The sequence below is a fragment of the Danio rerio genome, chromosome 22 (genome assembly GCF_049306965.1).
Source record: "Danio rerio strain Tuebingen ecotype United States chromosome 22, GRCz12tu, whole genome shotgun sequence".
In the NCBI taxonomy this organism is placed as follows: domain Eukaryota; kingdom Metazoa; phylum Chordata; class Actinopteri; order Cypriniformes; family Danionidae; genus Danio; species Danio rerio.
Window position 1 is genome coordinate 18118956 of NC_133197.1, and position 27565 is coordinate 18146520.

At 35.5% G+C, this 27565-nt stretch overlaps 1 protein-coding gene across 1 annotated transcript in view; it reads left to right on the forward strand.

The window, feature by feature from the left end:
* The window catches only part of yjefn3 (YjeF N-terminal domain containing 3), a 75165-nt gene that overhangs the window by 34951 nt on the left and 12649 nt on the right, over positions 1-27565 (forward strand). Inside the window, exon 2 of the mRNA NM_001044843.1 lies at positions 22254-22362. Within this exon, the coding sequence (NP_001038308.1) occupies positions 22254-22362 (109 nt within the window). The remainder of the gene's footprint in view (positions 1-22253; positions 22363-27565) is intronic.

The following is a 27565-nucleotide window of genomic DNA, read 5'->3' on the forward strand; positions in this document are numbered from 1 at the left end:
TGCACTAGACCGCACACTGCATACCAGCTGATTGGTGGAGAGGAGACAGAGTGATGAACCAATTATGATGTGGGGATGGTTAGGAGGTCATGATGGACAGAGGCCAGTGGGGAAATTTGGCCAGGATGCTTGGGTTAAACCCCTTCTCTTTTTCCATTTTTAATGACTACAGTGAGTCAGGACATTGGTTTAACGTCTCATCCAAAAAACAGCATTTACTTAGCAGTTTAGGGTCCCCTTCACTATACTGGGGCATTAGGACTCACACAGAACACAGGTTGAGCGCCCCCTGCTGGCCTCACTAACACCACTTCCAGTAGCAACCTAGCTTTTCCATTTGGCCTCCCATCTACAAAAAAAGAACATACCATCGTCCTGGCCAAATTCCGTTCATTGGCCCTTAACCATCATGGCCTCCCAATAATCCCCATCCACCGAATTGGCTCTATTACTGTCTCGCCACTGCACCTACAGCTAGTGTGTTGTGAGCGCACTGGCGCGGTTGCCCTGTGCCCATGTGGCCCAAGTGGATGATTCACATTGGTGATGGTGTGGAAACCCCCCCCACCCCTAATGATTGTAAAGCGCTTTGGGTGTATGGCCATACGCTATAAATGCGCTATATAAATAGACAATACATTACATTACGTTAAAATGACTTTCCTAGTTAAACCTTTAAATATTACTTGAAGCTGAATACTAGTATCTTGAAAAATATCTAGTAAAATATTATTTACTGTCATCATGACGTTATTAGAAATGAGTTTTTTTAATTATTATGTTTAGAAATGTGTTGAAAAAAATCTTCTGTCCGTTAAACAGAAATTGGGGAAAAGGTATACATGGGGCTAATAATTTAGGAGGGCTAATTATTCTGACTTCAACTGTATAAATAATGGCATAATTTACACGTTCCCCCAATTTTTCAGAATCCTATTTGTGTCCCTCCATTTTTATCATTTTTAACCTCATGCTGTCATCGCCACTGAGAATCATGACTAACACACAGAGAGAGAGAGTGTGTGTGTGTTGTTGCATCCATCAGCATCCAGAAACTTCACATTCGTGTTGCATATACTGTAGCTGTCAGCATTGGCATGTAAGGGATATCACCCATAATGTCAGTAGCCTATGATGGTAAAAAGTTAATATAGATAGGAAATTGCAAAAGATAGAATGAGTGGCATACAATATACAAAACTGTTTGGCTTATGGGGCGGTGCGGTGGCATAGTGGGTAGCGATGTCGCCTCACAGCAAGAAGGTAACTGGTTTGAGCCTCAGCTGTGTAAGTTGGCATTTCTGTGTGGAGTTTGCTATTCTTCCTTAGTTTCCTCCGGGTGCTCCGGTTTCCCCCAGAAGTCCAAATACATGTGCTATATGTGAATTGGGTAAGCTAAATTGGCCATAGTGTATGATTGTGAATGAGTGTGTATGGGTGTTTCCCTATGATGTTTTGCTGCTGGAAGGGCATCCGCTGCATAAGACATATCCTGGATTTGTTGGTGGTTCATTCTGCTGTGGCGACCCCAGACTAAGCTGAAAAGAAAAGGAAAGAATGAATGAATGAGTGAGGCCTATAAAAAAAATAATAGCCTAATAAATTAAGTCAAGTTACCAAATCTCTTTTTTCTTCTTTCTATAATTGAAATTAACATAGATTCCGATTAAGGTTAATGTAGCTATTTAGTGAAGAGCAGCAAATAAATCTCTTTTAAATGAGCAGGTGTCGTGGTTGAAACGTTTGTTTCAGTCAGTGATGTGATCGATTAATGTCAAACAGTAACTCAGGATTGATGAAATTTGAGTTGTGCAGCACAGACAAATTAGCACTAAAATGTACTGTAAATATTTTAATTTTTCATTGCTAAAGGTGGTTGTTTTTTGCTGGAAAGACAATTATTAAATTGATGTTTATATTTTAGGCTACACATTATTTTGCTGCTGTCTATCTGCAATTGATATTACAAAATAGTGATTTAGCACACTTCATAAAGATTTGTTTTATTTTTAGGTTGGTTAGATTAGTGAAATTTAAGTTTTTTTATTTTTATTTATTGGAATTTGTATCACCCTAAATATATATACATTTTGTGTTCCCCCATTTATCAAACCAAATTTACATTCTTGTTTATAAATAAGCACATACTGAATTGTTTAATAAAATATGTCCTAATTTGCACAGATTATAACACTGTTAAGGTAACCTTAAAAGTTAAGGTAACTCAAGCTATTTGAGGAAACCGATTGCATCTAACCATCTAAGTTGATAAACTAATTCTAATGAGTACTGTGAATTTAATCCATTTGAGTAAACGAAGCAATTTGAGCACAGTAAAACCCAATAAATTAACTCAAACCAACTGAGTACTGTAAAACGCAATGAGTTAAGGCAACTCAAACCGTTTGAGGAAACCAATTGCTACAAATCATTTGAGTTAAAAACCTAATCAATATAATTACTGTGAACTTACTCCATTTAAGTTCAAGTAAAGAGGTATTTAATAAACACATTACACTGAGTTTAAAACTCTTTTCAAATGATTAGAATTAACTTTCAGTAGATTTTGAGTGATCTACACTCATTTCATCTGATAAAGTTGGCTGTTGGGTTTTACGGTACATACACACAAATATTTTTTTGCTACATGTTCAAAGTACTTATTTAAAATAAGCTGAATCAACACAATTATTGAGTTTTTTGGGGGACAACTAAATTGTTGTATGTTTGATCCAGTTAAATTTGCAAAAACAAACAAACAATTACAGTAAGTTAATTTAATTGATTTGTGTTGGGACAACATAAAGCAATTATGTGGAACCCAGTATTTTTACAGCTTATTAATTGCAGGGGTGGTTTTGGCACATCTCTATTTTTATCACTCAATTGAGGAAATAACAACCTTCCAAATACAAATATGAATAAACCTTTAAAGGTTTGTGTACACAGTTGGTCAGAATTATTAGCCCCCCTTTGGATTTTTTTTTTTTTTTCTCAAATGATGTTTAACAGATTCAGGAAATGTTCACAGTATGTCTGATAATATTTTTTCTTCTGGGGAAAGTCTTATTTGTTTTATTTCATCTTGAATAAAAGCACTTTTTAATTTTTTAAACACCATTTTAAGGACAATATTATCAGCCCCTTTAGGCTAATTTTTTTCAATAGTCTGCAGAACAAACCGTCGTAATACAATAACTTGCCTAATGACCCTAACCTGCCTAATTAACCTAATTAACCTAGTTAAGCCTTTAAATATTACTTTAAATTGTAAAAGTGTTTTGAAAAATATCTAATAAATATTATTTACTGACATCATAGTGAAGATAAAATAAATCAGTTATTAGAAATAAGTTATTAAAACTATTATGTTTAGAAATGTGTTGAAAAAAATCTGCTCTGTTAAACAAAAATTGAGGAAAAAATAAATAAGCGGTCTAATAATTCTGGGGGCTAATAATTCTGACTTCAACTGTAGGTAAGGGCTGCTGAAGTAGAGATTTATGACTCCATTATTATGTGACACTTTAAGAAAACGGCCTCAATAGTGTATTTTATATAAGTTATATATAAAAGTGTAAGATGTAAATCTTGGATATTTTGTATTTCAGTAGTCAGAATAGCATTCTAATCTCACTTCTGAGTTAAAAACAAAACAGGGACAATACAATTTTTTATACTAAAACAGCTCCAACAAAAATTGGCACTGTCCCTGGAAAACAGGGACATCTGCTCACCCTGCTTTACATTAGACTGAAAAAACATTTGAAAAGCCAAATTGATAGTGCATAGCGAAATTGACAGGTGCATGAAGAAACTTTGTTTTTGTGCAACATACCTCAAGGGAACTTTCAGTATCCTGCGAAATCATAATTTACGACGGGTGAACTGCTGGGTGTTTGAGTCAAACCTCCAAATGAAGTCCTCCTGAAGAGGCTCCCTGGTGCCAGTTCATCAGAATCAAGCCTCCGTGTCAATAAAAATGCTACCATGGTGACGGGCACCCGTCCCGGATCTGACTGGCCACAGAAAAGGCCTGTTCCTGAAGAGGTCCATGCGCTGCATGCTCTCCGCCAGATTCCCCTAGCTCCAAAAATGGAGCGGCTGATGTATTATTGTCATTTTGACGAGAAAGCTGAGCCGCCTCCGCTATTGGCTTTAAAATCGAGTTAACAAGCCCATCCGAAGTGTTTATGGGTCAGCGGTAGGACTTGAGATGATGCCCGTGACCCGTTTATCGATTACTTCCTGAGAAATGGACGAAATGTGATCCCTTCGAAGGCATTAGAGTAGCTCCTTGCTTTCAGGAAAAAAGTGATTTAAGCTCCACCGTTATTTACCGGTTCATCTGGCAAGATGAAAGTTATTGCGCAGTGAGATGACCAGCTGAACCGAAGCCTGATACTATTTTGAGGTCTGTATGTCTGGTCTTCTGGAACACTTAGACTCCAGCAGACAGTTCAAATGTGTAATGAGGAAGCTCACTAAACTATTTTGCGTTAAAAAGACATCTAATAATGCCCAAAGATAGACAAAACAAGGCTACATTTGACTTATAATAAACATGTAGTCATTCATTCCTGTCTATTTGATCATGATAGTCTATTTTTTGACTGTCGATAGATGTCTATAAGATTTTCACTGACAAATATAGTCATGTTTTAGCCTAGAAATCTGTGTTTAGATGGATTTTTAAAGGTTGGTAAGCATTTAATTCACAAGCAGTTTTGATGATTACCTAGATTAATTTTCAACAAACCTTTTATTGTTAATCTCTTGGATTATAGCACATAATTAGTCCTGTTATTCCAGTTAAATTTGGCTTTTCTGTCACCAGTCGAAGCACTGCTCCCATGAATTCTGCACTGCAGTTCTTTATCTTTGAAAACGCACAGCCAATGCATGTGCTATGCCAAGATGTTGTCTCTGTTTTAGATCGACTGTATCCATTTGCCAAACAATAGGAATATGAATACAATTATATCAAGAGCAGTGCCAATTATTTAGGTTTTTATTTTTTATTTTGTAGTTATAGTTGTCTTTTGGCACAAATACACTCATGATTTCAAATATTTTATCATGGAATCAATAAAATCTACAATTTTACACATTTCGACCAAAGCTTTTAACACTTTATATACTCTGCATTTAACACTGTTTACACCAGGCTAATATTTTTAAAATGTATGCAAATTTAGGTGGATTTAGGAACTTAAATTGAAGAGTTTTCATGAACTGTTTTGCTAACAACAAATTCTTGTGTTGATGATTGTTAATGCAACTGAATAATATAAGATTAATTAACTAATCAATGATTATTTTTCTGATAAATCTGTAGACTTTGACATGTTATTCAGCTTTCATTAAGCATTTTTTTTTGCTTGGACAGTTTGCTAACAGCAATCACTACTGAGCTTCATTTATCCTTAGAAAATATATATATATAATACTGTGGCTGTGTCCGAAACCACCTACTACTCAGTAAGAACTGAATTTGACTTTAAACGTATTACGCAGCCTTTAGAAAAGTATGTTCCATGCAGTATGAATGTGAGTAGTATGAATGAAACTCGTACTACATCCGCCATTTTGTCATGATCACATGACCTACCCACGTGAGTTGCGTCGCTTTACCCCATTCATGAATTCTCTCATGGGGTATCATGGGATAGTGAGGTGTCCATCCGATGCGCACTTCAGAATCTTGCCGGAAATAGTAAGTCATCAGAGTACCTCTTGCATACTGTTTTTTGAATTATGTAAATTCGGACAGGGCGACGCAGTGTCGCAGTAGGTAGTGCTGTCGCCTCACAGCAAGAAGGTTGCTGGGTCGCTGGTTCGAACCTCGGCTCAGTTGGCATTTCTGTGTGGAGTTTGCATGTTCTCCCTTTGTTTGTGTGGGTTTTCTCTGGGTGCACCGGTTTCCCCCACAGTCCAAAGACATGGGGTATGAATTGGGGTGAATTGGGTTGGCTAAATTGTCCGTAGTGTGTGTGTGTGTGTGTGTGTGTGTGTGTGTGTGTGTGTGTGTGTGTGTGTGCGTGTGTGTGTGTGTGTGGATGGATGTTTCCCAGAGATGGGTTGCGGCTGGAAGGGCATCCGCTGTGTAAAAACGTGCTTGATAAGTTGAGGGTTCATTCCGCTGTGGCGACCCCGGATTAATAAAGGGACTAAGCCGACAAGAAAATAAATAAATTCGGACATACTACTCGGCTCGCATACTGTTTTTAGTGTACTATATAGTATGGAAGTGGAAGCCATTTCAGATGTAGCCTGTGGGTATTTTGAGGCCTTTACACATAACTGAATTTTTTTATTTGTATTGCTTTCAAGCTTAACCACATTTGATTTAACAACTTTTTGACTTAGTTGCTAATTCATATAAATTTTACACAGTCTTGTTCATACACTGTAAAAATATCTGCTAACAGTTTCTGTATTTTACTTGCAAAGTTTCTTTTAGTCAGTTAAATGTCTGTTGAAGGAGGAGTATCAGCAGATATTTAGCAGAATGATACTCAAATGGACCATCAAAATAAAGTGTTACCTAAAAATGTTCATAAAAGTCACTTTTTCAAACTTTTCAATGTTTAAAGTTGTTGGAAGAAAGATCAAGGTCTGAAAATGAAATTAATAAAAAAATAAGCCAAACAAGACAAAAAAAAAAGAGAACCAAACTAGAAAAAAAGAAACAAAGCAAGCGAAACCAGACCACATAAAAGCAAATAAAAGAACCAAACAAAACCAAAGCAACCATCAAAGAATCAAGCCAAACAAAACAAAAAAAGAACCAAACAAAACAGAAACAAACCAAACCTAAAAGAAGCCACAGGGGTTCAAATCCAGCCCAGTGACTGTTAAATGGTTGCTACTGTATGTTACCGTGTGTTGACCTCCTAGAACAAGACTAGGGCTGTGTTACTTAGAGAAAATATCTAATTGTGATTTTTATTTTTCATTTTTTGGACACACTGCGATTTGATGCACAATTTAATTTTGTAGTCAAGCTTTAGCTCAATAATCTGCAAGCCGTGGCATAATTCTGCGACAGCTCTTAAAAATGACCTGTTTTTGTTCGGTGTCTGTGACTTTGAAACCAAAATATTCCCATATTACAATTGCTGTTTTTCTTTGATAATAATTCATTTATTAATGCTTTTGAAGAAGCAAGTGCCATTATGCCACTTGTCTGCACTTTCCTGTTTTTCTTTTTTTATTGTGGGCATGCCACGTAGTTTGTTTGCACAATTCTGATTGTACATAACATAAGTGTTTTCACTCAATTGGGTAGTAAAACTGTCTTACACAGATGACAGTCACACATTTGCGCTGGGCAGGGGAAATAAAAAAAATGTATATATATATATTTAATATCATAGCGTCTTGCGATCCAACTAGTCGCAACATTTTCTAATTGCGATTGCAATTCGTTTTGATTAATAGCACAGCCCTAACAAAGACCCATTTGAAGTTTGTCCTTTTTAGCTAACTGTCAATTTTCAGATATTTTTAACAGTGTACATTTTAGTACAATTTGGTCATCCGCAAATGACGGGTAGGTTTAGGGGTGCTTGCTTTTAAAAAAACGTATGTTTTTGAAAAAATTTAATTGTATGAATTAGCATGAATTAGCCATTTTTCCGACAATAGGTAAAATAATTACGTTTCCAAATGAGATCATGCTGGATTAATTTGATTATATATTTGGTGTTGTTCATACTGTCAACTAATAAGTCCTGATATTACAATATTCACTATGGGTGGATTATTAGACAATATGAAGATTTTCAGGTTTATTATCAGCTATCTTGCAGTTTTGTTGTATCTTATCATTGGTCTTTCTCAATATGTTGCTATTAAAACATTAATACTTAAATAATTTTGTTGTTTAGACAGACAATTCTGCTTTAAAATGATCTTCAGCTTTAATACTTTCCATTCACTAAATGGGTTACATCAGACTGCATTGTGGATCTGTCGGCGTCGCTTCAGTGGCGTTGCTCTCTGCAGAAGTTGGGACTTGCTCAGCTTTGCCAATCCGTCGGCACTGCTTCAGTGGCGTTGCTCACTACAGAAGTTGGGACTTCCTCAACTTTTCAAGCGCTGACGGAAGCGTCCGCCAATCAGATCGCTGTATGCGAATAAACCAGCTCAGACAGTGGCCTATAGCTGACTAATTTCATTGGCTGACGCTGCTATGACAATCGCATCAGCTCCAACTTCAGACACGCCCTCTGTCAAGTGCTGATGCTGAAGCCCAGTGTAAATGTTGGAAGACTGGCGGCGCAGTGGTTTCCCCCACAGTGCAAGACATGTGTTATAGGTGAGTTGAATAAACTAAAATTGGCAGTAGCGTATGTATGTGAATGCGAGAGTGTATGGGTGTTTTCCAGTGCTGGGTTGCGGCTTAAAGGACATCCGCTGTGTAAAACATATGCTGGATAAGTTGTAGGTTCATTCCGCTGTGGCGACCTCTGATAAATAAAGGCCCTAGGAAAATGAATGAATGTTGGCAGACTGGTGTTTTATATTCTCTGTTGCACATAGTCTGTTGTTTTTGGCTGTGTACTATTTGTACACTGCACTGGAAATGTGTTAGAAAAGGTCAGGACGGTTGTGAAGACTGAGCAGAACAGAGGAAGCAAGTCTGAAATATGGTGTATTTAAACAAGATGGAAAAAATGTGAAGAGCAGATGGCATGTTCCGGCATTTGTATATCACTTTAATACACAACTCCTTGACCCTGGATAAGCTCAGAAAAGACCTGCCTTTTCAGATGTTAATGTAAGACCCTGTTCTCTATCATCGTAAAGTATCACTTCCGCACTTAATAATGTCAAGCGCAGGCTAATCTTAGCATAAGAGTGTCACGTTTGATGCATTTTTCATCTCCTCTCATAACATATGTCACGAAGGCAGGATCTTCACTGCCAAGATCTGTGAAGTTGTTCCAGACCACGAGTCTCGGCTTCCTCCCACCGTTCTTTGGCTTGGAAATTACCTTTGGAAAGCGACATGTTCACTGACTCAGACACAATTACATTAGGTGTCATCAGACTGTGCTCTTTTTAAGCTCACATTTCTCTTTTTCATCACACTCATGATCGTATTAGACACTTCTGTGCTACTGTTTGATTTAAAAAAGTACTTATGAATCATTAGAATCAAGTTTGACCTCTAATGGCAAAAGACAAGCTGTGTTTCTGATGAACTGTAATGAGCAACATTGTGACTGTGATCCAGTCCTTTTTAGGGTTTGATCTGGAGACATTTTATTTTTTGTGCTGTTTATACGTCTTTGGTATGTTGCATTCATATTTCAGTCAAAATGCAACAGAGTGGACAGAGTTCCATCTTTTTGGAGGTCTCAGTTTGCCTTCTGAGTTTGGGGTGAATTAAAGGGATAGTTTACTTAAACTGAAAAAAACATTTACTGATCCACAAGTGGGTTCAAATCTTTATCAGGGTTTTTCATCTGCTGAACATAAAAGTAGATATTTTGAAGAATGCTGAAAACCGGCTGCAACTGATGTCTATGGTAGAAAAATAAATACAAATAATTATTGTTTAATTGAGCAAAATAGTATTAATGTAATAAAACAGTGCATCCGGAAAGTATTCATAGCGCTTCACTTTTTCCACATTTTTTTTGTTACAGCCTTATTCCAAAATGGATTAAATTAATTTATTTTCTTAACATTCTACACATAATACCCCATAATGACAATGTGAAAAAAAAAATAATTGCAAATTTATTCAAAATAAAAAACCTGAAAATTCTCATGTACACAAGGATTCACAGCCTTTGCTCAATACTTTGTTGATTCATCTTTGGGAGCAATTACAGCCTCAAGTCTTTATGAATATGATGCCACAAGTTTGGCACATCTGTTTTTGGGAATTTTTGCCCTTTCCTTTTTGCAGTACCTCTCAAGCTCTATCAGGTTGGATGGGAAGCAACGGTGTACAGCCATTTTCAGATATGGCGATGAGCGCATAGTTATCACCAAATATAACGCTTGGCATTCACTTCAAAGAGTTTAATTTGTTTCATCAGACCAGAGAATTTTCTTTCTTATGGTCTGAGAGTCCTTCAGATGCCTTTTGGCAAATTCCAGGTGGGGAGTGGCTTCTGTCTAGCCACTCTACCATACAGGCCTGATTGCTGGATTGCTGCACAGATGGTTGTTCTACTGCAAGGTTCTCCACAGAAGAACACTGGAGCTCAGACAGAGTGACCATCAGGTTATTGATCACCTCTGACTAAGGCCCTTCTCCCCCGAGCACTCAGCTTAGTTGGCCGGACAGCTCTAGGAAGAGTTCTGGTGGCTCTAAACATCTTCTACTTATGGATGATGAAGGCCTCTGTGCTCATTGGAACTTTCAGAGCAGCAGAATTTTTTCTGTAACCTTCCCCAGCCTGGTGCCTCGAGACAATCCTGTCTCTGAGTTATGGAGACAATTCCTTTGTCTTCATGCTTGGTTTGTGCTTTGACATGCACTGTTAACCCTGGGCCCTTATAGACAGGTGTATGCCTTTTCAAATTATGTCTAATCAACTGAATTAACCACAGGTGAACTCCAGTTAAGCTGCTGAAACATCTCAAGAATGATGAGTGGAAACAGAATGTACCTGAGCTCAATTTAGAGCTTCACTGCAAAGGCTGTTATACTTATGTACATGAGATTTTTCAGGTTTTTTTATTTTTAATAAATTTGCAACAATTTAAAAAAAAATCTTTTTTTCACATTGTCATTATGGGGTATTGTGTGTAGAATTTTAAGGAAATAAATTAATTTAATCCATTTTGGAATAAGGCTGTAACATAAAAAAGTGGAAAAAGTGAAGCGCTATGAATACTTTCCGGATGCACTGTGTAAAAGTATTTACATGTATAATGGCAATAACACATAACATTTTGAAGTACAAAGAATGAAAATTATTTCCTAAAATGTACTAAAATAGTTTAAGTAGAATATTTATTTAAGGCAACACTGATGTGTTTCCATCTTAAATGAATGAACGTTGAACAAATTGAATCATTGATTCAATGGTTTATTCATAAAGACTGTGTACTGCTTTGCTTACAAATGAATTAGTCGTTTTGAACAAAGTGTTTGAGTGAATAATTCAATGACAAATTTTTAAAATGTAAATTATAACTTCAAATATATATATATCTTCATTTCTCCACTCCTCTGATCAGACTGACTTTTATGTCATTAGTGAGCAGGAAGTCGAGACACTCATTAGGAAAGAATCAGCAAGGGCTTGAGCGTCGCCCCCTTTTAGAAGTTTTTAATTGCTTTAAGAGTAACATGAGAGTTCAGCTCCTGGATCTTCAGCATCATTAGATGTTGTTTTTCGCTTCCACTTCCATGACTCATTCCAGGGATTTAGAACATCCGTTTCAGTCTTACTATCTGGATTACAATCTTTAGATGTAGACAAGACTGTCTTTCTATAATTGCAATGCAGATGCTGTTAATCACTTTAAGATGGCAACAAATCAGTGTTCATACATACTATTTTAGTTTGTATCCAAGGCAACATTTGTAAATTATTTATTTCTACATTGTATAGTTTTTGTAAAATGTTTTTATATAGCTGTTTTATAGGTAAAACACACACATACACACACACACACACACACACACACACACACACACACACACACACACACACACACACACACACACACTGTTTATAACAGCAAGAAGTCTGTTGGAATTTCTGTGTGGAGTTTGCATGTTTTTCCTGTGTTGGCATGGGTTTCCTCCGGGTGCTTCGGTTTCCCCCACAAGTCCAAAGAAATAAAGGTGAATAGGGTAAGCTAAATTATCCGTAGTGTATGAGTGTGAATGAGAGTGTATTGGTGTTTCCCAGTTTCCCAGTGGTCAACCCAGTGGGTTGCAGCTGGAAGGTCATCCACTGCGCAAAATATATGCAGGATCAGTTAGCAGTTCATCCCACTGTGGCGACTCCTGATTAACAAAGGGACTAAGCCGAAAAAGAAAGAAAAAAAATCTATATCGGCAAAAGTGCAGACATCTGCTCACCCTATAACTGCTTCAACTCTTCTGAGAAGGCTTGCCACAAGGTTTAGGAGTGTATTTATGGGAATTTTTTTGCCATTGTTGTAGTTAATAACAAGAATAAGTAATTCAGTCTCTGTTTTAATTCATCCCAAAGGTGTTCAATCAGGTTGAATCAGGGCTGTGTGCAGGTTTGTCAAGTTGCTCCACACCAAACACCAAAGTCATGTTGGAACATAAAGAGGTCGTCCCCACAATGAAATTCTCCAAAATGTTTTCATTGCAATTAAGGGGCCAACCATAGTGCCTTAGGGGTTTAACCATAATCTCCCTTTACCAAATTTGCCACTAGTCACAATGCAGTCAGGAAAGTAATGTTCTTTTGGCAAACCCAGAGAGAGAAGCATGATTTGTCACTCTAGAGAGCGCATCTCTATGGCTCTAAAGTCCAGTGGCGGCCTGCCTTACACCACTGCATTCAGCGCCTTGCATTGCACTTGATAATGTCAGGTTTGGAAACCATGGAAACCCACTTCATGAAGCTTTCTACACACTTCTCCTGAGCTAATTTGTAGGCCACTATTGACTCTGCAGAAAGTTGCGGCTTTTGTGCACATCAGCTGACCCCACTCTGTGAATTTGCATGGCCAACAACTTCAAAGCTGAGTTGCTGTTCTCAATTGAATCTACTTTGTAAAAATACCACTAACAATTGACTATGAAATATTTAGTAGAAAAGAAATTTCATGAATGCACTTCAGGGTTCAACGCTAAGGACATTTTCTACTGGCCCGACTGGACCAGCAGTTCAGATTTTTACTGGCCCTGCCAAAATTTTCACTGGCCCCACCAAAATAAATAAATAAAAAATAGCTATTTTTTTAGCCACATATTTTAAATAATGTGTCAAAAATAATGTCTTTGAATCTAGAATTTAAATATTTTTAAAATGTTAAAATATTTAGCAGTAAAATACAGCAGTATGGAAAATGTGCAGGTATTTTATTGCTAAACGAAAAGTGGCTGACTTAAAATTGATGGAAATTATGCAAAACATCACTTCATTTTTTTCGTTGTGTTGTACCCATGTACAGTAAATATCTTTTTCCACAACGTTGGAAACAGACGTTTTCTTTTAGCCTCATAATTTGATGTTGTCGTCTCTTCACTGTTCTGGTTTTTACCAGGTTGTGGAAAAAAATAACGTGCTCACAACAACCAATCAGATAAAAGGAACCAAAAAGCAATATGGGGTTTACGACTTCACAGAAAACCTAGCATTCTGAGACTTAAAAGCACAAATTGTTTCTCGGTTCTAAGACTGTATTTGCATACAATTGACATAGTAGCAGGCAAATAAAAATTTGATGACAAGGCAGCACTGGCCTGATGGGGCCAGTAACGATTCTGTCTACTGTCCCGAACATCTCTCATGCTGGCCCCGGGCCATCGGGCAGTCCTTATTGTTGAGCCCTGGACTTAATGCTCAGTTGGCAAATTCCTAGCAAATAATTTTGTGTTTAACAGACATCAAATAGACATCTAAACGTAGAATGCTTGCCTAAAACAAGGCTAAATTTGGGCTGTCAGTGAAAATCTAATAGATGTCTAAGAATAGCCGAACACTAGATTTGTCGATTAGATTAGACAGACTTTATATGTGTAGTCATTTATTTTTTGTTTATTTGATGACTAGTCTAGATTTGGCCTATTCTTAGATGTCTATTAGATTTTCAATGACAAATTTAGCCTTGTTTTAGCCACGATAACTTTGTTTAGATGACTATTAGACATCTTTTAAACACAAAAAAATGCTTGCTGGGTTATCACTGTATCATGAATGAACTCATTGATTTTATGTACTAGTGGCCATGGAAGTGATTGGAAACCCTGCTTTCAAGAGGTGTCCCAAAACCTTTGTAATGTAAGGCTATGTCCACATTTACATGGGTATTATAGTAAACAAAGCAACAGGTGGTGATATAATCCTAACTGTAAAGTCATGTTAGCCAACCAGAACCCTCAATGAGTCTTATTATTGGTTCCAGTAGGCTTCATTCTGATGTTTCTGTTCCAAAATTAGGTTGGATAATTGTCCATATCTACATCATGAGTCCCATTGGTATTTGGTTACCTTGGCCATTGCACAGTTGCACATCTTGGTACACAATCTTTGTCACACAAAGGAAATAACAGTAAAGACAAACCCCAACATTTTTGTAAATCTTTTCCTTGGAAGGAGTTTTCAAAACGTTTTGGTTTTAGTAACCTAATATGTACAACCAAACCACATAGAAAAAGCTGCTATTTTTAAAATCCATGAGTTTGTATGTACAGAGCCTAGAACTGCATATATTTTTAAGGTAATTAGTTAACATTTAGTTTTGTTCAATACTTCATGGAACATGATGGGTGTAATGTGTGATTTATGAGTTTTAGAATTAGGAATGCAGATGGAAATGTCACAGCAGTTGCAGATTAACCCTTAAATGATTTTTTTTCAAATGCTGTTTTAAATAGCAAGCAAATGCTCATAACATCATCACACCAGGGGTGCAATTCAATCATCTGCCATTAAATAGTTTTGCGCAGCACTTTAAGAAAACAATTCAGTCTCGAACAAATTAGCAGATGTCAAATGTGGCGATCCAACCCCCTAAACGAGATATTGGGTACATTTGGCGGCTATGCAAATGGCATTCTGTTCTCCATAGCCATTACTTTCTTTTATATCGTTTTCACCCACTCATTTCCTTTGTTAAATCAGTCCTCGCTGAGAACATCGAGTTGTGAACCGGATACTTGTCAGAAGCGGCTGGTCCTGCAAAACAAGCCTGCTGATTTAGACCAGAAAGGTGCTTATTTGGCTGTCTCTTGGTGTGTTGAGGTAATTATAGTATTTGAAAACGAAGGAAAAACGGGGATTTTGCGTCGTATCCCCCATTTTGTGCTATGCAAATCAACAAATGGCCTCGCTAACAGGCGAAACTCTTCCAGCACTCTTGTGTGTTAAGCAAGCTAGCAGGCTGGAGGTAAACAAGCTCATTAGCCGAGTTGTTATTACAGCTGAACAGCACAATTCACAGCTCTCAGATAGAGCTGCTCCTCATGGGGAAATTAGGGAGACTCTCAGGGTAAATGCCTGGCCTGATACTGTTGTTCTTTTGGCTGTGCAGTCATGTGTGGATCTGCTGTAAGGGTGATCAACAACAATTAGGCCGAGACCGATGCTACAGCAATGCCAAAGGTGATGCTAATGCAAACCTGGTGAGCTCTGCATACTCGGGAATCTCAAGAAAGGTTGTTTACTGGCATCAGCTGTGACATTAAGTACCTCGAACATGAACCCAATCTATGCCATATTTATAGTACAAAAGGGTTCTTTATATGTGTAAAATTGTTATTAACATTAGAGGATATGAAGTTGTAAGAATGGTTTGGTGAAAGGTTTTTATGTCACTATTTTGAAAGGACATGTGTCCAGCACAGCATTTTTTTTCAAGAGCTGAGCTTTTTTTCTGTTTTTGTCAATAAAAGAACCGTATTTTAAAGGATCATGTACATGTAACACCAAAACACATTTTTGAGATGTTGACAGTTATATATAAAGTTCAAAAGTATATATATATATATATATATATATATATATATATATATATATATATATATATATATATTTCACTACAAAGTGAAAGTTGGTTGTTTTTGCGTTGTTTCGAGCAAATTCGTTCTTCTAGTTTGAAAAGAAATTTGTGTCCATCTGCGTCACGGCCATGTGATCATTGTGTAAATTCCATCGTGGAGATTAAATGTCTGTATCGGCCGGTACAACGTGATGTCATTGAGTTTTCATCATTGATTCATGAGGAAGACTTGGTTCGAACCAATCAGCGGTTGTAAATGAGGTGCAACTTAATTGGTAACACTTTACAATAAGGTTCATTAGTTAATGCCTTTACTAACATGAACTAATCATGAACCTCACTTGTACAGCATTTATTAATCATAATTGAACATTTACTAATGCATTATTAACATCCAAGTCCATGCTTGTTAACATTAGTTAATGCACCATGAGTTAACATGAACTAACAATGAACTACTGTATTTTCATTAACTAACGTTTACTAACTTAAACAAGTACAGTAGTAAATGTATTGTTCATTGTTTGTTCATGTTAGTAAATGCATTAATTAACATTAACTAATGAACCTTATTGTAAAGTGTGACCACTTAACTGATATAAATGGTATCTTCGAAGACCTTTTACCTGCACAATGTTCAGATGCCATGTTGTGTTGCCAACCATAATTAAAACAAGTAGTAGTAGAATTATTCGAAGACATGTCGTCTGTGTTTCATTTATAAATGTGCCACAATGAAGGTTTTATTTCCATTATCCTGCGAGCGTGCGAACCCACCTGCGTGGATTACAGCGGTCTGCTAACATGCAACAAAAATATGTTTGTAGGAAACATTTTTTACCCGAGAGCTTGTCGAATCTGGAAATGGTGAAAATGGATTTGCCACTGTTTAAAAACAGACGCGGTTCCAGTTGGTGTTGATTGTTCTGTCTCTACGGATCATTGTTCTTTGTTTATGTTTATTCATATGGCAGAGTTAGTAAGTATCATCAGCATTACTCTTTCATTTTTTAAGAAATACCTTAGTCAAACTGAATTAGTTACTAAGTTTACAGTAATATAGCTACAATATTATTACATTTACGAAAGCTCTTGGGTAAAAAAATGTTCCTTACAAACTTACTTTTGTCACGTGTTACCAGACCACTTTAATCCACAATAATGTCCCTTTTTTTACTAGCCGCTACAGACAACCAATCTCCATGCTGGAATTTACAGTGATCTCATCGCTGTGACGGAGATTAAATATTTTTAAACCGGAAGAATAAATTTGCTCTTAAAATTGCAAAAACAATACATTTTCACTTTTTAGCTAAATGTATGTGTTCTCGTAGTGCTTTTAGCAACATGGGACACATATATGACTGTCAACATCTAAAAAAAACATCTCATTTTGGTGTTTCATGACCCATTAAACATCAGCAGCGTAATGAGGCAGTGAGCCCCTGTTTTTTAATCTCTGAGAAAAAAAAAGCACTCACAGCTGACTGTTTTTAGAAGAGCATTGGTGTTTTCAGCACTTCAGTGGACACGCACCCTTATTTTTTAAGTGTAAACTGATACAAAAAGTTTTTTATAGCAGAAGAACATTTTGTTAATGAGATAAAGCTGATATCTTTGCTGAAATATACTTTGGGGAACTACAAATAATACTCTAATTTAATCTTTTTTATATAAATGTAATCACATTTATTATAGTTTATATTGGTTATTTTTTCTTTATTGACTTTTCTTTAAATTATTAATATTTTTTGTCTCCGTGTGAAAATATAAATTAATTTTTTGGCCAATGAGACGATTCTAGATGATAAAGGTTCTTTATGGAACCACTGATTCCTAAAGAGTCGTTACTTTAAGGTTGTTCTTTTGAGAACTATTCTCAACAAAAACTCTTGTTGTATGGCATTGCTGTGAAAACTCCAATTTTGGAAGCTTTATTTCTCATTGTATGTTCTTATATGTTATTATGTTAGTCGTAATTTGTCCTGATGGATGATGTGGATGTTGGGAGAGCAGTTTAAGTCACACTGTCCCCTGGTGGGGATATTCCCTCACTGCAGTTTCCCCCACCACAAATGAATAAGGTTGAGGACTCATTTAAACTGTTAACATTGAGGGATCTTAAGTGAAGTAAGAAATCTTTGCTGTATACGGGAAACAACACTTCTCAGTTTTATCTCACGCTGGGAACCTTTCTGAGAAATTGGGAAAATACACAGCCGACAGGATTTCCTTGAATAGGTCGGTGGGAACGGAAATATCAAAAGCACTAGACTCGGTTGAACTTTACAAATATCACTGTGTCACAGTACGCCAGGAAATCTCCCCCTGCAAACTCGGCTTGACGGCTGTGCAGCTCTATTGGAGACGGTAAATGCCAGAACGCTGGAAAAGCCCATGCAGAGACTCACGCCAATGATCAGAGCACACACCGACCCCAGTCCTGATCTATATTCACTGACCAATGACACATCTATCTATCTATCTATCTATCTATCTATCTATCTATCTATCTATCTATCTATCTATCTATCTATCTATCTATCTATCTATCTATCTATCTATCTATCTATCTATCTATCTATCTATCTATCTATCTATCTATCTATCTGAAGGATTGAGAAGTAGAGAGTGACAGAAGGATGTCTGGAACTGAAATGGAAAATGTTACATTCAGCCGAGTGTGTACAGCTGAGAGAACTCAATAATGTATAATCATTTTTAAAAATAGTTTTTTTCTTCTGTCCCTCTGGTGCCCAAAGCAATAAGAGACAACAAACAAACACAAACAAAACACGTTGTCCTGGAAACACAGTGGAAAAATGCCTCAGGGTGAAATACAACTTTAAAACAACACGCTACAAAAGCCAGAAATGTATCTGAGGAAATAAGCCATCAACAGCTATTAATGCTAACTAAATCCTTAATGAGATCAGTGTTTTTTTTTTTTTTTTTTTTTAGGTCAAGCATTTTGTAGTATTATAGTAAACATTGACGTATATATATATATATATATATATATATATATATATATATATATATATATATATATATATATATATATATAAACACACACACACACACACACACACACACACACAAACAGTTGAAGTCAGAATTATTAGCCCCCCTTTAAATAGTTTTTTCTTTTTTAAAATATTTCCCAAATTATGTTTGTCTAATAATATTTTTTCTTCTGAAGAAAGTCTTAATTTGTTTTATTTCAGCTAGAATAAAAGTAGTTTTTAATTCTTAAAAAACATTTTAAGGTCATAATTAATTATTCATAAATTATTAGCCCCTTTAAGCTATATTATTTTTCAATAGTCTAAAGAAACAAACCATTGTTATACAATAACTTCCCTAATTACCCTAAGCCTTTAAATGTCACTTTAAGCTGTGTAGAAGTGTCTTGAAAAATATCAAATATTATTTACTGTCACCATGACAAAGATAAAATAAATCAGTTATTAGAAATGAGTTAATAAAACTATTATGTTTAGAAATGTGTTGAAAAAACCTTCTCTCCGTTAAACAAAAATCGGGGAAAAAATAAATGGGGCTGATAATTCTGACTTCATATATATATATATATATATATATATATATATATATATATATATATATATATATATATATATATATATATATATATATATAGCGATATTTTGTTTTTTTGTGATATATATTGCAATATGAATACAATTTCACCAGATGGGTCGAATAGCTCAATTTGGGGGAAAAAATCCTTAAATCAAATTGATCTGGATGCTTTTGTAAGGACGCAAATTATGTATATTAGATAATAATATAAATATAATATATATCTTTAAAAAAACAAAAAAACAATTGTAAGCAAGAATAATTGCAAAAGAGCAAAGAAACATGTAAAATAAACAGTGCTTTATGGTTTTCTGTAGAGTCAAACAGCATTCAGTTACTGAAATTGAATCATGGAATGTACAATTACATTTTTTAGTCTTAATTGCATTAATAAGTCCAATAAGTACAATTATTTATCAATAATGTTACAAATGCTGTACTTTATTGCGCTCAAATGCTTTACACTCGCTTGAAATGTCTTTAAATCACATGCAAGTGATAAAGGTTCACTCTGTTATGGTTATACTTTGCAACGACTTTTGCAATTTTTCTAATTCTAAATGCCTGAAAACAATTTTTGGTGTAACTATTGTTACAATTAATCACATTTAAGTGGGTATCTTTGGTGAATCATAGCAAAAGTTTTAATTAATTTTTCATTATTTTTTTTATATTTATTTTTTCACAGCTTTATAGCTTTGATGTTCTGAAACCCCTTTTCATCTCTGACCCACATACAGCTCAGTATTTTTGTACATTTCCAGCAGAGGGCTCTGAAGTTTCAACCATCAAGTGGGCTCATAAAAGTCTTTCTGTATTTGAATTGTGAAGTGCGAGCCTGAATTTCACACTTACAGTGTACTCCACAGTAACATTAGCTCTGTGTGTGTGGCTAAACTAGCATTAGCCATTAAGACGCCATGCCAGGAATGGATAGCATGTCCAACACAATGCACTCAAAATACACATGTAAATGTCAGGAGGTTGGTTTCCACATTGTAAAACCTGACAACTTCAGAATACACAAAACATGTTGCCTCAAAAACATTTGAGAAAACTAACTCATTTATTTAAGTTAGCTAAAAGTTAGCAGATTGAGGCAACATTTTGATTATAATTTAATATAGAATAAACTAATTTAAGTGATTTATTTGCATAAATGCCACATAAACTCCAATCTTTGTGATCAAGTGTTAGCTACCAATAACATGTGTTGATGTAACAATTAAAGAGACTATTTTTATACACCTGCATGATTATAGGTCATATTATCTGCGGATGAATACAGACTTAAACAAACCCCTGCCTCGGCTCTTCAACACAATGGTAACAGGGGCGAATTTAACTAATAAGCAAGGTAAGGGGCCTCTTAGAACCTCAGGAAATCCGGGGGCCCTCAATAAATATCTAGAAGTATAAATTATACCTACTGTATAAACTATATATTACATTTTCTATCATATTTTGTATAGTGAGAGTCAAACTCTCAATTTTTTTAAATGTAAATAAATATTATTTAGTACAATTATTGTTATAATAATGTAATGTTATGTAATAACAATAATATGAATTCAAATGTTATTACTACATCTGCACAAATTTGTCCACCATCCCCAATCATGAAGCAGTCCAGCAAATTTATTAAAAAAAACATATTTATTATTTTAAGTTGTAAATTAATTTTAATAAAATCAATCATTTAAAATGTAGAGACTACATTAAGATAATATTGACAAAGACAAATTGTAGAAAAGAAGTTTGAGTGATATAAAAACAGCTAAATAAATAAACATGAAATCCGCCCCTGTATGGTAACATTAGAAAACTTTATAAATACCATCATTGCACAAAGTGACAGGCTAATTTATGCCGCCCTATAATAATCCAATATAATATGTTAATCTACACAGTATATAAGTTATTTTGAGTTATTTTACTCAAGTCCTAGTCAAGTCATGACAGTCAAGCCCAGGTAAAGTCGAGTCTGTTTTGGATATCTGTCAAGTCTCAAGTCTTAAATTTTGCAAGTCATGTGACTCAAGTCCCCCCTCTCTGGCTAATAGTGAAGGAAATGTAACTATTTTATACATTCACGGGCGTTGTGCTGGTGCGCGGCAGGCCATTCTCATGGTGGCAGGCCAGATTGACCACCAGGCCACCGGGAAAAGTCCCGGTGCTCCCTATGGCCAGTCTGTCCCTGGGGATTGGTAAAATGAGGTGCCGAATCAGATTTCAGAGGTTCCGGATGTGGCATTTTCCAGCATAAACTAAGCTATTTCAGTGGCTAATTTGAATGAATTCATACAATTTAATTAGTAAAAAACATAGTTTTAGATGGAGGTATCTATGGAGCTATTAATATGCCAAAACAACCTGAACTTGAATTTTGTTCATTTGAAGCATTGACAATTGTAATTTAATAAATCTAAATCTGTATATGCTGTTAAAAATGTTTTGAATTAGAATTTCTTATTTTGAATTTCATAACTTAAATATTGAGGATCTGAAATTTAAGACAACTGAATCTTTCAAGGCTGAATTTTTTTAATAGACGTATTTTCATACTTCAGATTTTTTTCGTTCTGGATTCATACACTGCAGATATCCAGTTTGTAAAGATACAGTTTCAAATTTTCAAGATGAAGAAACAAATTCAAATTCAATATCAAATTCAATATCCTAAAATTCTAAACCAGAAATTCAGATCATAAAATTCAGATTCAGCAGAAAGTAGGTCAGGGGTGGTCAACAAGGAAGAGTAGATGATTGTGATTGTTTGGCATATTATTAGCTCCATTGGCATCCCCTCAAACCTACCCCTCATTGGAAGATGAGTAAATCATACTAAAATGTACAAATGTGATCAAATAAGAGTGAGCCACTAAATCAGAAAGGTTATCCATTGCCGTGAAATCAGATTGGCTAATACCATGTGCTCTGTGTCAATGTAATTTGTGCGTGTTTTGCAGTAAAACTGAAGTGGCGACTGTTGAGACGGAGCTCCTGAGGGACTACCGCTTCGGCCAGCAGCAGCTGATTGAAATATGGGGCCATGCCTGCGCTATTGCCATCACCAAGGTTTGTCTGACACTCAACACAAAGCAAACCAATGTGAAATGTTGTTAAAGCTGTTAAATCCTGAATTTAATTTAATATTTACTGTTTACGAGTTGTTTTTTTACTACTGCTCTCAGCATCAGAACTTCAACCAATCCTCCATAGGGACAAGGCACTGCTTTAAGTGATGAAAACAGAAGGAAATCTTTGATCTGTACAGGGTTCGACTGCTTCTGCTGCTCTGTGGGGTTTTGCATGAAGCGTGTTATAAAAAACGTGCAGCAGAAGGCCATCCAGCACTTTTGAATGAATAATTATATATATGTTTGTGTGTTTAATTTTTGATGAAAATGCATTTTTGGCTCAAGAATTAAAAAAAGTAATTTAGAAGTGATTTATATATATATTTTAATATTATTATTTATTATTATTATTATTATTATTATTTTAAATAAATTAAGTTAGACAGTACTTAAATTTTTTTTTTGTTTAAATTCAGCCCATATCAAATTTTACCCAAAAATTTGCAAATCCAATGAATCATTTTTTCAGTGCACGGGAGTCACAAAAAGTTGACATTATGAGAAATAGTTGCAGTTTTGAGGAGGAAGTGTTGTTGTGAGATTTGCTCAATTTCTACAGAACAATATGCAGCTAAGAAAAACAGTTGCAATTACAAGAAATGTGAGATATGAGTCAGAATAAATCATGATAATGATCATACAGTACAAATAACTTCCTTCCCATGTTACAGTTTTTCTCAGTCGCTCTGGTGCATTTCTCACAACACTATTTACATTTGCACTACAGGTAATGCATTTCTCAAAACAATTAGTCATTTGTGCACATCCTAGCAGTTTCTCATTCCTTCCAACACACTGCAGATTCTTTTGGACATGCATCAATTGCTTTCACAAAACTCTCTGCTGTTTTATAACATTATCATTTGCTTATGTCATGTCAGTCAAAATTAACTAAACTTGTAAATGCTTAATAGTCATTCCATATAAAACTAATAGTCCTCGTTTCATTGCTTGAGTCATTACATACAAAAATTTTAAACTAGCTGTTTAACAAATTTTATAAAAAAAATGTAAATCTTTATTTTCCTGAAAATGCCTTAAAAATTGAACAATTTTATGAATGATTTACAGACCTGTGTTGTAGGTTCAGTTCAAATATGTTCTGCAATATTGTTTACAGTTGTGCACAGCTCTACCCAAAGGAAGTTTATGTTGTAAAGGGTTTATTTATTCTTTTGCACAATGCTGTGACTAAATTCGAATTGCAACGAGCAAATGCAGAAAAACTGTGAAACCTACATATTCAGTGTCTTGTACTCAGATACTTCACTAAATGCAGTGATGTCTAACTTTACTGTAGTTTTCAAACGGCTGTGCAAATAGTATATAGCGCTGTCTTGGGCATTTTCAGGAAGTGTCACCAAAATCTCACTTTTTTGCATTGAAAAAAAATGTACAGAGTAAACTGACATAATGAAAACGTGACTAAGCCATTTGACTATCTTGTTCATAAACAATGATGTCAGGACTTTTCATTTTGATGACACTGACACTTTTGATTGACATGAATACTTGCTTTTGAGGAATGTACTATCCATTTTCAGCAAGTGACACGTTTTTGCAGGTTATCAGCTAGGTTTTGCAGTTTGTACTAATTGTTTTGAGAAACGCATTAACTGTTGTGCAGAAATGCACTAGTGTTGTGAGAAACGCACCAAAGCGACAGAAAAACTGTAATATAATAATAATAATAATAATAATAATAATAATAATACTTTTATTAGAGTACAAATACTTTTCTTCTCATGTTAATTCAACAATAATAATAATTATAATACTTTTTATTACAGTAAAAATAATTTTCTTCCCATGTTAATATAATAAAAATTATAATAATACTTTTATTAGAGTACAAATAAATTTCTTTCTATGTTAACAACACTAATAATAATATTACTTTTATGGTTTGTGGCAAGTATTGTTCACTATTAATAGCAAACAATACTTATGCCTGCCATGACTAAATGACTAAAACTTGTTACACCTAAAATAACTTAATTTATTACTGAAAACTGTCATAAATTAAGTTTGTCAAACTTAATTCATTTATTTAACTTCACTTAATCCACTTATTTAAAAATGAGTTGAAATGACCCAATTCTTAGGTTTTTTTATTTTTTGTAGACAAGCAAAGTTTTTTGTGACAACAAAAAGAATTGTGGAACCCAACGTCTACACTGTAAAAAATGTAGGGTTCCACACAATTCATTCATGTTGTCCCAACACAAATTGATTAAGTTAACGTAACACTTTTAACAAATTTATGTGGATTGAACATAAAAACATTACGTTGTCCCAATCAAATGTCAAGAATTGTGTTGTGTAGCTCATTTTAAATAAGTAGATTGAATAAGCAAAACATAAATAATTTTTTTGAGTGTATAATACGCCGGAGCATTCATCAACAAAGAGTTGAAAATACTGTATAACACTACTTTATGGTTCAAAATCACTAGTTTTTATAGTATTTTTTTATAGTATTTATAGTATTTTTATAGTTTTTTTTCCTGGTGGGTTGTGTTAAATTTAATTAAATTGCAAGATGTATGCCCCTAAACATCTTTAAAAATATAAAGACACTACATGTAAATTCATGTGAAATGTTGGGAAACTCTGAGGCATAAATAGGCTTTCACACAAAAGGTTTACAAAAAAAAGAGAAGCTTTTCAAGAGGGGATCATATTAAATCCCATCTTTACCCCCTGCCCCTCTAAAATCCCATTTTATCCTCCTGCTTAAAAACCCCTCATGACAAACCCAGCACGCCATCCCAGAAGGTGTTGAAAGTCTCCGTTCTGACTCGGGCTTGCAGTATGGCGGTCTCAGGACATCCTGAGGGCTCCGATAGAGTCAGGCCAACCCAAACCAGACTACTGCGGTCAGCGCTCCATCTGGATCCAGTCAGCCTGACAGGCAGCGCGGGGCTCCTCTTGACCTACCTGAGAGTTGCTTAAAGCCCCAAATTGCTTCCTGATTTGGCCCGTGTGAAGTTTTCTAGTGCTTTACAGACTTGGTTAGCGTCGACAAAACTTCCTGCGCTGTGACCTTTGTGAGGTCGCCATAAATTGTGGCTAGAGAAAACACAGTAGCCGGTAACTGCGAGAAGAGCATTACATCAGCACAGTTGTGTGTGTGGGGGGAATGTAATCTTGGTTGTATTTTACCACAATGTGATTTCACAACCAAACTATCCAGCGCAACGGACGCCAAAGTCAACGTCACCGTCTACATCGGGGGGGAAAAATGCTTTGGTGTTGCGCTACGTCAAGGCTGATGTCTGTGATCACTCCCTGCTTTGGATATCAGGAAGTTATTTTTATCACCGGGGGCTCATGAAACGCTCTTTGTGTTTCTAGAGAGAAAAAAAAGCAGAGACTGACATGAAACTGTCTGTGAGCTCACTGGCCTTTATTTCAACATGGTTACATGATAAAGCAGAATAAATAAAAAATGTGAGACCACTGTCTATAGAAATTTGCTAAGTATGACCAAATTAATATACTGAAATATCATATATTGGAATGTTTATAATGAAAATGACTGTTGACTGTTTTAGTTTAATTTTTGTTCGTTTTCATACTATCATTATCATAATTAATAGAAGTAAAACTAAAGTAAAACTAGTTTTAGTTTTAAAGAGCCCCTATTATGCATTATAAAAGGTCATATTTTAGGGGTCTTCAACAACAGGCTGATATGCATGCAAGGTCAAAAAACACTTTCATTGTCTCATAACAAGCATTTTTTTGTACCTAATTATAACAACGACTCCCATATGATCCATTCAGTGATTCATTTGTTCCCAAACCCCTCCTTAGTGGCAAGCTAATCTGTGCTGATTGGTTCGATGACCCAGTCTCTTGTGATTGGTCGACTGCGTTTAGCACAAGACAGAGAGAAATACCCACCATGGCTATGAAGTAGCACACAGAGTACGTGATAGCCCAACTCAGGAATGCAAAGAAGCAATGCATTTAAAAACTAGGATATACTCTATTCTTAACCCTAACCCCTAGTAATTAGAATGACACATGTACACAGTGGCAAAAGTTGAACAATTTTGAAAATTGACCATGTGTATAAACAGCTGATGGTGGCCATAGCAAAGGCAAACGGCAGAGGATTGCGAGTTCAGAAACGCATTTTAATCAGTAAAAGAATTAGCACGCATCACGTTTTTAACGTGGTTTTGGACGCAATATGTGAATAATCCCATGAAGGTTTAACCTGAGTGATTACTCGCGCGGAGCGACGACAAATAACACACACTTAAATAATATTTTGCTAACTACACAAAATGAGGCAACAATTTTGACACATGTTATGATCAGGAGGAAGAAGAAACTGGTCCAATATGAACTGTAACAGTAACTGACAAAGTCCCTTCCAAAATAGTCTCTGCTGCTCCTTCTTTTAATAGCAAACGGCCGACGAATCCCGCATTGCAGCGTAGGTTATTTTATCAAAAATCAGATGACAGGAATGACAGGAACAAAGACAGAACTAGGTTGACTGTGGTGTTGTTGTGAAAATGAACTTTAACCCTTTATTCCCCACAGCCAGATCTCCATCTGTCAGTGATCGTCATCTTTGCGTCATGATCAGTCCTGTAATCCCCAGCTCTCTGCTAGTGTTTAAAGGAAAAGGCGCGTTCATGTTTTACCGGCTCTGACACTACCGATATGGTGATGTACGGTATTGACATCGACGCGTTCAAGCAAAAGATCCGAACCCAACATGATTCATTTATTCGACTCTGAGTCAACTGTTTCGTTAAAGACTCAATAGTTTTAAACACGTTGCACTTTCAGATTTAACCCTCCACTGGATGTTTTCATTCACTTAGTGTTGTGTTACACACTGCATAGAAAGTAATTTTCAAAAACCCATAATAGGGGCTCTTTAATATTTAGGGGCTGGTGAAGACAATGTGCTTTAAAAACTTTGTTTTTTGCAAACTTTACTAAAACCTCTAAATACAGTCCAGAGTTGTTATTACTATATGATTTGGCTTTGATATGTCAAGTTATGCAACAGTTTCACATTTAAAGTCTATTTATATACAAATTTTACAGTGTTTATTTTGCTAGTACACATTGCTATTCTCTAGGTGAAGTTTATCCATACAATTTAATCCACT